The 10,810-nt window shown below is 40.8% G+C and overlaps 1 protein-coding gene across 1 annotated transcript in view; it reads right to left on the bottom strand.

The window, feature by feature from the left end:
• lamb1a (laminin, beta 1a) overlaps positions 1-10,810 on the bottom strand; it is a gene marked incomplete at its 5' end in the record, with an annotated part of 61,746 nt that overhangs the window by 7,606 nt on the left and 43,330 nt on the right. Inside the window, 6 exon segments of the mRNA XM_014020141.1 lie at positions 175-319; positions 391-600; positions 1,205-1,446; positions 5,077-5,261; positions 5,340-5,709; positions 10,267-10,363. Of these exon segments, the coding sequence (XP_013875595.1) occupies positions 175-319; positions 391-600; positions 1,205-1,446; positions 5,077-5,261; positions 5,340-5,709; positions 10,267-10,363 (1,249 nt within the window).

Below are 10,810 nucleotides of genomic sequence, written 5' to 3'. Positions count from 1 at the left end.
TGTGTGTGTGTGTGTGTGTGTGTGTGTGTGTGTGTGTGTGTGTGTGTGTGTGTGTGTGTTACGCAGTTTTCTTGATTTGACTGTACACCACGTCTCAGTAAGACACCCATGCAAGTCTTTGTACAATGAGGCCCCTGGTGATTCTGAAGACCTAAAGGTGCTGGAGAGACTTACGAGTGAGAAAATCTTTGATCTGTCTGATGAGGCTCCGCAGCTCCTCGTTGCTCTGGTTGACCTTGTGTTTGGTTCTGTTGGTCTTCATCAGGACGTTAAAAGCGCTCAGTTTGGCCTCATCAGCTTGTTTCTTCACCTCAGACACCTGAAGAGAAATTAAACCTGAGAGCACTTCTCATAGTCCTCCTGAAACCACAGACCAGGAGCCGGACTCACCATCTTTGAGAGTTTCTCCACCTCTGCCATGGTGCTCAGGATTTCCCGTTCGGACTCCTGTGCTTTCATCATCACATTGTTGGCTGTCGCTACGGCGCCATCGCAGCCTTCTCCCCCACACCTGCTCTGACCCTCRGAGTCCGCACATCCCAGACCACCACAGGACGAAGACCAGCATGAGTTCTGACCAGGTAGTGGACTGCCACAGGTCTGTATGAACCAGGACARGAAGGAAGAATAAACTCTAGTCCAAATTCCAACAACACGTTCTACCAAAATGCTGCCATAAATCATTTTTGCTTGATAACTCAGCAACTAAGAAAGCTAAAGATGTGAAATTTTCAGTTATGCCTACATTTTGATGCACGTTTGATCTGGTGATAAATGGGAATTAAAAGAGGATCGATATGAGTCATGGTCATACTAAGAGCTTATTTAAGAGTATAGTTACACCAAACATTTATAGCTGCACAAAGCTGTGCATGCTAGCCCAAGCCTGTAGCATTAGCATCGGCTGCAACAGCCAGACCTGCAGCCGTTGTCCAAAATACTTTCCATTGCCCACCAAACTTTTGCCCAACCACAGTTACTCTTGAAAAATGGTGGCCGTTTTGAAATTTTGAGTGGCCATCCAGTCATTTTTAAAAATTGGCCTATTGAGAACCTATGTACCACCTACTATATACCACAACCATAAACGTCTGTCTACATTTTGTTTACTCACAACGCAGCTGCTGTCGTGTAATCTAAAATCCACAAGCTGGTCTAGGTGGTGGTACTATTAGATGAGCAGCTACTGTATTTATTCTCCCACCTTGCGGCTGATATCAGACAGGTCCAACGTCTGCAGCTCTCCRGCCAGCGTGTCCAGTCTCTGAGCGTGCTCAGAGTGCCTCTGCAGGAACTCCTCTGTGGTCTGGTTCAGTTTGTCCTCTGTGAGGTTCCGTAGAGCAGCAGAGGTTTCCACTGGGCTGCCGGCATCGACAGTTGAGGCGTTGGCTCGTGCTTCAGCTGCCTGAGACTGCTGGAAGTACTTGGTGACACTGCCTGTGGCACCTGGTGACAGACAAACAGTGAGGGATGCTAAAAGTAAAAGGAAAAACTCAAATTCTCAAATTTTTATTTTATTTTATTTTTTTCCACTTTTGGAGGAGTAAGATGCTTGTTTCCCTCTCTCCTGCCCTTCCTTATCTTCCCTATTTTGCTGCTCAGAGCCTCTTCTAAGTTTTTCATCCGAAACCGAAAATTTAGAATTTATTTTTATGGATTAGGTTAGCTGGTCTCTTAATAAACTTTTGGAACATTTTTTTTTATTTTTCCATGGGAGGACATGTCAAAGGTGGGATCTCTGTTCTGCTCTGTTCTGGATAGATATTTGGATTCTGATCACTGGATTCTACAGATTGGCTTGGTGGTCTCCTGATGTTCTACAAAACAACGTCGGTGGCTGTTCATTTCCTGGCTGCCTGACGAATATGAAGGATTGCTGTTCTATCAGCACTCAGACTTTTGCCTTGAGTGAGCTGGGACAAGGTCTGCAAGCGGTTCTGCTGAGGGTCGCGGGCCAATTGCAGTTCCTCGACTTTGCTGGCGAGATGGGATTGATTTTGGAGAAGCTGTGAGCTTGGCTTGGTGGAAATGTCCACGTTATTTGTCTGATTGGATCTGCCACATTGAGATGTACCAGCGGACATTAAGGCAGATGGAAAATTGTTATTGTCTGCCTGCCCGAAAGTACTTCTTGTTCCCAAACAACTGATTGCAGATTTGTGTCTCCAACCCATGTGAAGGCGGTGGATCAAATTTCTCCTGGTGTTTACGTTGACTTGAGGCTCCTCCCCCAAYCTCACCCCCTCTCACTCTGTTTAATCTGATTTTCCTGAAGGTCAACCTGGAGCTACAAAGAGTGAACAATTTCAATACCAATATTCTGAACTTGGCTGAACTACGAGTTTTTCTTTTGGGAGGCTGGATTATTTGGACTAATTTCCTCTCAACTCACTTACTCCTCTGGCTAATAAATGTGCTCTTGCTTGTAGAGTTTTTTTTTTCAAAAACACCTTAGTGTATCATATTTCATTGATATAATATGATGTTTTTTCCCCTCATCCAACAACTGTGTTTTTTTCATTTTTCTTTTTAAAGATAGCACGACCCCTGCTGGTTGCTGCATGACCTGATCACTTGTTCTCCCATGTTTTTGTCACGTGTGCGTCTTCTTGAATGGTAATTTCATTGTGCTCTGTACAATGACAATAAAGGCATCATCAATCAATCAATCAATCAAATTGAAAATTCTGTTTTGGTGCACCAGGGAGTTTTCAGAGTGAGATGATTTCTGTTATATTGCTAAGACAAATACAAACACAACCAAGTAGAGCTGTTGAAAACAACCCCTGGGGCAGCTGTTAATATGAAGTAATTCAGTTTAAAACAGATGTTCTCAAACTGAGGGGCGAAGGGTCATACAAGGAGGGGGGCGGGGGGTAGGGTTTCTATTATTTTTATTTTGCTTTTAGTTTTAGGCTAAATAACTTGCAAGCAGAATCAATGTCTAGGCCAGGGACGGGCAACGGGCAGCCCACAACTTCTGTCATGTCCACCCTTGTGACTCTACGAGCTGCTATGAGTACTTTTCTTAAGTACAAAAACAATTTAAAAAAATAAAATCTGTTCACAGAATTTCAAGTCAAACCTGTGTTTTGTCAGCTTAGAGATGCTGTCTGCGAAGAAAGGTTTTAATAAGTTGCAACTACAACACGTTGCACAAAGCTAAATATGAGAAGTTTACTGAAGTCACAAGTACCGTATTTTTCGGACTATAAGCCGCGACTTTTTTCCTGAACTTTGAACCATGCGGCTTATAGTCCGGTGCGGCTTTTACATGGATTTTTTTCTTCAGCCAACAGGGGGCTCTTATGCTTCATTTGCTTCAACCACTCGCTTCAAAAAAAGAAAGGAAAAAAAAATAAAAAAGCGATCGCTTCCAGAGCCGACTGTTGTACCAGGAAGCAGCGATTTAAAGATAGTCAATGGCCAAAAACTCATAAAAGGGGATAAAACAGACATTTTTCACGGTAGAATCTGACTGATAAAAACTTTGCAGCTTAATCCAGGACCAGTTTGTGGATAAACGTCGAGTGAAGAGTCGCAGACTTTTTTTTCCTCATTGCACTCCCCGGGGAAGGAATCCCATGCAGTGACGTATGCTGGAGCTGGAGGGCTTTCCCACCACAGCTTCAGAGCCAGCATTACCCCGTGAGGACAGCGACACAGAAAGCAATACTGAACAGATTCCGCTGTGTGACGCAGCTTTTCTCAGCTTGTTTAACTCTGACACTGAAGAGGACTTTGATGGTTTCAGTGCACCGGAGGCCGATGAATGAGACGTTTTGTTGGACCAGAAACTGTTAAAGAAAACTACCAAAATAAGGTCAGTTAAATGAACCATATTCCTCCGTACTTTAAATCCTAAAGGTTTGCTTTTTATGTTTTGATGTTGAATTCACTTTTTTGACGGCAAATTTGGGTGTACTGTTTTTTTTATGTTGGGGGTGCGGCTTATAGTCTGGTGCGGCTTATAGTCCGAAAAATACGGTACATAAACAACAGACTTTTTACCATACTGTTACACTTCAGCTTGCTAAAGTACTTGTTTATTTTTTGTTTGCTTCAACCTGTTTGTATTCATGTTCATTAAATAATTATATTTAAAATGGCAGTTTTATTACATTTCGGTAAGTGTGCAGCGCTACGTGGCCCTCTGGTAGTTTCAACAAAAAATTGTGGCCCCTTCCATCATTTAAGTTGCCCATCGCTGGTCTAGGCATTGTTGCCACTTCGACTTATTTTTGTGATGGACCAGAGTTTTATCAGTTTTTTTCCTTTCCTGGCAGAGGCAGAGCCAGGTTGGCCATGGACGCAATAGAAAAATCTTTGACCACCCTAACCAGCGACATTTTGGCAAAGCCATTTTCATACGTCGAACGTTCCTTTCACCTGAGCTGCTCAAATAGGAAATTCTCATGATGTTACACATCATGAGAACTACATGGTAACTACTGCGGGTGTAATAGATATGAGAATGACCAAGAAACACAAATAGATACTTAGGAAATTGCCATATAGAAAAAAAAAGTTATTTTCTGGGCCAACCCTGTGTAACCAGTGGTCCCAGTCTGGCCACCACCATAAAAATGATCTGGCTCCATCACTGCTTCATGAGTTCTTAAAAAGAAAATGTGACGACTATCACAAAGCAGAAAAGTCCCTTTGAAATCAGCACCAATGAAGAAGAAAATAATAAACTCCTGATCATGCCTGCTCACAATTTAGATTTGTCTATCATTCTGTTTACAGATCTCACAGGGAACTTGTTCTGCTATAATATTAGGCTGCTGTACATTTGTTGGATTTCTTTTCACAGACTGAACTTTTCCACCAGTAGCTTCTGATCATTTAAAAAAATACAAAGTTTTGATCAATCAGTCAAAGGGTTTAGGAACAACTGTGACAGTTATCAGATTGACCTGCAGGGGGCGACAATGCTCCACAGACTGAGCTGGCTTTAGTTTAACAGATAAGAGAGTTAAATAATTAAACGTTGCAGGGGTGAAGCGTCACTAATAAAGTGTTTACCGTGTGGTTTCATGAAGCTGAAACTAATTTGGATTTTTGACATTTTACCTCTGATGTCGGAGTTCTTGATGAACTCCACCTGATCCAGCAGCTCCAGGACGGTCCGCTCCAGTTTCTGAGCATCGGCCGTCATGAAGTCCACTTTGGTTTTCACAGCAGAATCCTGTTGGTCCACCAGAACCAGTGTCTCCTCAGTGTTGTTCAAGGTCTGAGTCAGAGCTGCCATCAAGTCACTGAAGCAAAGACAAGAGGTAAAAGTTCAGAGGTTTTACTGACCGGGACTGTTTTCATCAAACCAAACCAGACCTCACCTTGCCTGCTGAAGCAGGCTTTGGATCTCACTCAGTGGTTGTGAGGCCGGGTTTTGGTCTAGGATGACCTGGATATCAGCGGCGCTCTTCTCCATGCTCTGAAAGGACTTCCTGTAAGGCGCACTGATTCCGCTGGCTTTAATGGCGTTGACCTTATTGACCAGCCGATGCGTCTGATTGGTCAACTGACCGATGACGTTGTCCCATTCTGCGAAACACTGGTGGCAGCGATGGCAGTCTGGAAAGGTTCCGGTGAACCCGCGAGCGCAGACGTCACACCGGGGTCCCGACACGCCCTCCACGCAGACGCAGTGACCGCTGACTTTGTTACACTGCTGCTCCGAGACCCCGCGGGGGTCACAGTCGCAGGCTGAGGAGACAGCAGCAGAGTTTACCAGTCAAACCAGTGTTTCTGTTGGAAACTCTCACCAAATCACCATTCAGCAGTTCAGGACTCAGGGGGCGGAGTCTGATGTGTGCTCAGCTCCATGTTTGTTGGGATAAAGGAAAGGAGTGCAGACGTGGGCACGGGTTGATAAATCTGAAAACATCCTTTATTCAGTATAAAAGCTGCGCTCTTTGATACATGAGACTGTTGGTGGTTTTGGCCATGAAATTCTGACATGATGCTTTGATTAGAGTTTCTCRCAAAGTCAGGAAGTAGGACTGACTGATCTAGAGACAGACGTTTCACAATCAGACCTACCACTAAGAAAAGAGGGTTATCAGATCTTTGTCAACTGTTGGAACTGAAAACCCCGTGTTAAAAAATGAAAGAGTTGTAGTTTTGGTCGCATGCATCAAAGTACAAAAACCAAATGACMCTCAGGAGGGAGTGGAGGGAGAGGGATCTGCATGTGACTTCAGATCACTGCAGTTTGAAAACTTAGAACTCCACATTTTTCAGTTTAAAGTGAGAAAAACTCGTGAGGTAGAAGAAAACAGCTTCACTAAGAAAAAAAAAAAACCAAGGAATTTCTTGAAGAGAACTCCTCAAGTGCTCAAATACCAGAGAACTTTGATCAACAGCCACCAGACCAGAGGACCCCCTATCTGACCATCAGCCCCCACCCCTCAGCACAATTACAGAAAGACTGAGCTAAAACTAAAGTTAGAACAAGAAAAGAACAAGAAACAGAACAGCTACAGTAACTAATGCCAAACTTATTAAAACAGAAACTAGTTATCTTTAAACTTTAGCTAAAAAAGAGCAGAACAGCAGCTAAACTTTAGCTGAAAAAGAGCAGAACGGCAGCTAAACTTTAACGAAAAAAGAGCAGAACGGCAGCTAAATTTTAGCAAAGAAAGAAAAGAACAGCAGCTACACTCTAGCTAAAAAAAAGCTAAACGGCAGCTAAACTTTCGCTAAAAAAAGCAGAACAGAAGCTCAACTTTAGCTAAAAAAGAGCAGAATGGCAGCTAAACTTTAGCTGAAAAAGAGAAAAATGGCAGCTAAACTTTAGCTAAAAAAAGAGCAAAACGGCAGCTAAACTTTAGCTGAAAAAGACAAGAACGGCAGCTAAATTTTAGCTAAAAAGAGCAGAATGGCAGCTACACTTTAGCTAAAAAAAGGCAAAACGCCAGCTAAACTTTAGCTAAAAAAAGCAGAACAGAAGCTAAACTTTAGCTAAAAAAGAGCAGAATGGCAGCTACACTTTAGCTAAAAAAAGGCAAAACGCCAGATAAACTTTAGCTAAAAAAAGCAGAACAGAAGCTAAACCTTAGCTAAAAAAGAGCAGAATGGCAGCTAAACTTTAGCTGAAAAAGATAAGAATGGCAGCTAAACTTTAGCAAAGAAAGAAAAGAATGGCAGCTAAACCTTAGCTAAAAGAGCAGAACGGCAGCTAAACTTTAGCTAAAAAAGAGCAGAATAGCAGCTAAACTTTAGCAAAGAAAGAAAAGAACGGCAGCTAAACCTTAGCTAAAAAAGAGCAGAACGGCAGCTAAACTTTAGCTGAAAAAGACAAGAATGGCAGCTAAACTTTAGCAAAGAAAGAAAAGAACGGCAGCTAAACTTTAGCTAAAAAAAGTGCAGAATGGCAGCTACACTTTAGCTAAAAAAAAGGCAAAACGCCAGCTAAACTTTCGCTAAAAAAGCAGAACAGAAGCTAAACTTTAGCTAAAAAAGAGAGAATGGTAGCTAAACTTTAGCTAAAAAAGAGCAGAAAGGCAGCTAAACTTTAGCTTAAAAAAGCAGAACGGCAGCTAAACTTTAGCTTAAAAAGAGAAGAATGACAGCTCAGCTTAAGCTAAAAAAGAACAGAATGACAGCTAAACTTTAGCCAAAAAAGAGCAGAWCGACAGCTAAATTTTAGCTAAAAAAGAGCAGAACGGCAGCAAAACTTTAGCTAAAAAAGAGCATAATGGCAGCTAAACTTTAGCTAAAAAAGAGCAGAACGACAGCTAAACCTTAGCTAAAAAAAGAGCAGAACGGCAGCTAAACTTTAGCTAAAAAAGAGCAGAACGGCAGCTAAACTTTAGCTAAAAAAGTGCAGAATGACAGCACAAATGTAGTTCAAAGCAAAACTGGAGAACTGTGCAAAAGCTGCGTCAGCATTTGAAAAAAATAAAAACATTTTGTTTTTCTCCTAAATCTTGACAACTTTTTATTTGTGAATTCAAATGTTCTACTGACACAAACCCTAAACCTCACAAACATCTATAAAGATGCTGAAGACTCTGTACATCTAACATCTGCTTCACATCTGGTCTGAATGAAACCAAACAGAARCTTTAATTTTCAGCTACAGAAACTGAAACTTTTCTGTGATTTTGAACCTTTTTAAAAAGTCTGAATGTCTTCAGCCCAGAAACACAAAAACACTGTAGGACTGATTGTCTCCTTTAACACACATCCTTTCTTTAGCCCTTTCTTTTTTTAAGCTGTTCACTTTTCTTGAACTTTCCTCCTTCCTGACTTGGACCTGTCTCTAACTGTCTCTCTTCACCCCCTGAGCCGACACTCAGACCCCCCATCAGCCGGATCTGATGATCTGAACTGTTTCACACTAACAGAGTCTCATTGTGTACATCTGTGGAAATGTGGCAGCTCGGATCAACGTCTGCTCTCGCTTCCATGGAGACAGAATAGCTGAGAACATCTGGATTTGATTGCACGAAGAAGGAGCCGAATGAGCTGAAATGTTCCCACGATGCAGGCTTTGGTTGGTTTCAGAGTTGATTCAGCTGTTGTTTTCAATATCTTAGTCCTTCATATAGTAAAACCTTTCAACTCTTTCAGGAGATGTGGACTGATTTTTTTATAACTTTTTGAATTATTGAACTTGATTTACAAAGATTTTCCCACATAAAATATCTTCAATCCCATTGTTCTTCTTAAAATCTGCTTTAGAATTCTTGCTGTATTTGTTTTATTGTGCTACTTTTAGCTTTTAGAGAATCTTTTACTAATGTCAGCTTTTAGCTAATCTTTTTTTCTGCTTTTACACTATWTTACCAAAAGTATTCACTCACCTGCCTATGAGCTTCAGTGACCTCCCATTCCTAATCCATAAGGTTCAACATGACGTTGGTCCACCCTTTGCAGCTACACTGCAAAAACTGTCCATCTTACCAAGTTTTATAATCTTATATCCAGCTAAAAAGTCTTTTTGATCTTGTTTTGAGACTGTTTTACTAAACAAGAACTGATTGTGTAAGAATAATAATCTTGTTTTCAGAATGTGTAAGATTATTTGTCTTGTTAGTCTGAAAATTGGACTCAAATTAAGTCAAAAATTTCTGCCAGTGGAGTAAGAAAATTTTACTTTGTAAGATTCTTGAAATACTTGATTTGACTCAATTTTTTTCTTATTTAAAGAATCTTACCAAGTAAAATTTTCTTACTCCATTGGCAGAAATGTTTTGACTTAATTTAAGTCAAATTTTCAGACTAACAAGGCAAATAATCTCACACATTCTGAAAACAAGATTATTATTCTTACACAGTCAGTTTTTGTTTAGTAACTCAGTCTCAAAACAAGATCAAAAAGACTTTTTGGCTGATATAAGATTTTAAATCTTGGTAAGATGGACAGTTTTTGCAGTGTAGGAGTGTGTTTATGGGTATTTCTGATATTTCTTCTAGAAGAGCATTTGTGAGGTCACATCCTGATGTTGGACAGAAGGCCTGGCTCTCAGTCTCCGCTCTAATTCATCCCAAAGGTGTTCTGTCGGGTTGAGGTCAGGACTCTGTGCAGRCYAGTCAAGTTCAYYCACACCAGACTCTGCCATCCATGTCTTTATGGACCTTGCTTTGTGCACTGGTGCACAGTCATTTGGATGGCTGAGCAAATACTTCTGGCGATATAGTGTAGCTTCAGCTACTTGTCCCTTTTACCTTCACACTTTACTTTTTTAGTTAGCTTTTTGTTACTTTTAATTTTTAGCTATTTTTATCTACGTTTAGCTAGCCATTTGTTAGCTTTCAATATGCTACTTTAAGCTTTTAGAGTATTTTATGTATTTTAGCTTCTAGCTAGTCATTTCATAGTTTTAACTAGCCTCTGGCTACTCTTAACTTTTTAGCTACTTTAGCTTTTAGTTAACCTCTTGCTACTTTTAGCATCTAGCAACCACTTTACTGTTTTTACCTTTTAGCTTGCCTTTTGCTATATCTAGCTTTTTGCTAGAAATAGACAAAAGCTTAAAAAAAAGCTTAGAGATAGCATTTTGCTACTTTGGCTTTTTAGCAAGTTTTTTGCCACTTTTAGCTAAGGTAAGTCAATCAGCTTCTTCAGTTGATTCCACTAGTCGTTCAGCCTTTCTCACAGAAGAGGAAGTCTCTAGTTTTGAACCCATCTGGGTTCCGGGGTGAGAAAGAGGTGAAACAAACGTAGCTGCAGTCTTTGTGGAAGCAGACATTTAAAAACGTGATGATGATGATGATGGTGATGATGATGATGATGATGTTCCACAGTGAACGTACCGTGACATTTTACTTCAGGGTCTCCCCAGAACAACTCTCTGCACTCGTTGCACGTTCTTCCACCGAAACCAGGATGACAAGAGCACTGACCGCTGATCTGAGGACAAAAACTGGATTATTAGTTTTCATGGCTTTATACAGCATCATGAGTTAGAACTCTTTACAAATACTGTCGAATTATTATGTTAAAGGTTATTTTTCTTGCCTACCACTGAAGCTCCTTCCTGTGTGTGTTTTTTTTCTGTTTATTGAACAATTATTTCATGAACCACAGGACTGATTTTGATGAAATTGTCAGAAAGTAATCAATCAGCTGTATTCAAGATGGCGACCACAGAAATGGCTGTAACTTTGCCAGTTGTACAGATACTGGCAAAGTATTAAACAAGCAGTCCTGATGCATCTCAGTAATCCAGGTAAAAAATCAAAAAGAAATAAATTGTGTAGGTCTTCTGGACGGGTTCTTCTCTAATGAAACGTTTCGTCTCTCCTCCAAGAGACTTCTTCAGTCTGAGAGTTTCAGGCAAAATTCAGGCCCAGCCTC

This window comes from Austrofundulus limnaeus, unplaced genomic scaffold (genome assembly GCF_001266775.1).
Source record: "Austrofundulus limnaeus strain Quisiro unplaced genomic scaffold, Austrofundulus_limnaeus-1.0 Scaffold241, whole genome shotgun sequence".
In the NCBI taxonomy this organism is placed as follows: domain Eukaryota; kingdom Metazoa; phylum Chordata; class Actinopteri; order Cyprinodontiformes; family Rivulidae; genus Austrofundulus; species Austrofundulus limnaeus.
The sequence above is the reverse complement of the archived record's forward strand: the minus strand, read 5'-3'. Positions and strand labels throughout refer to the sequence as shown.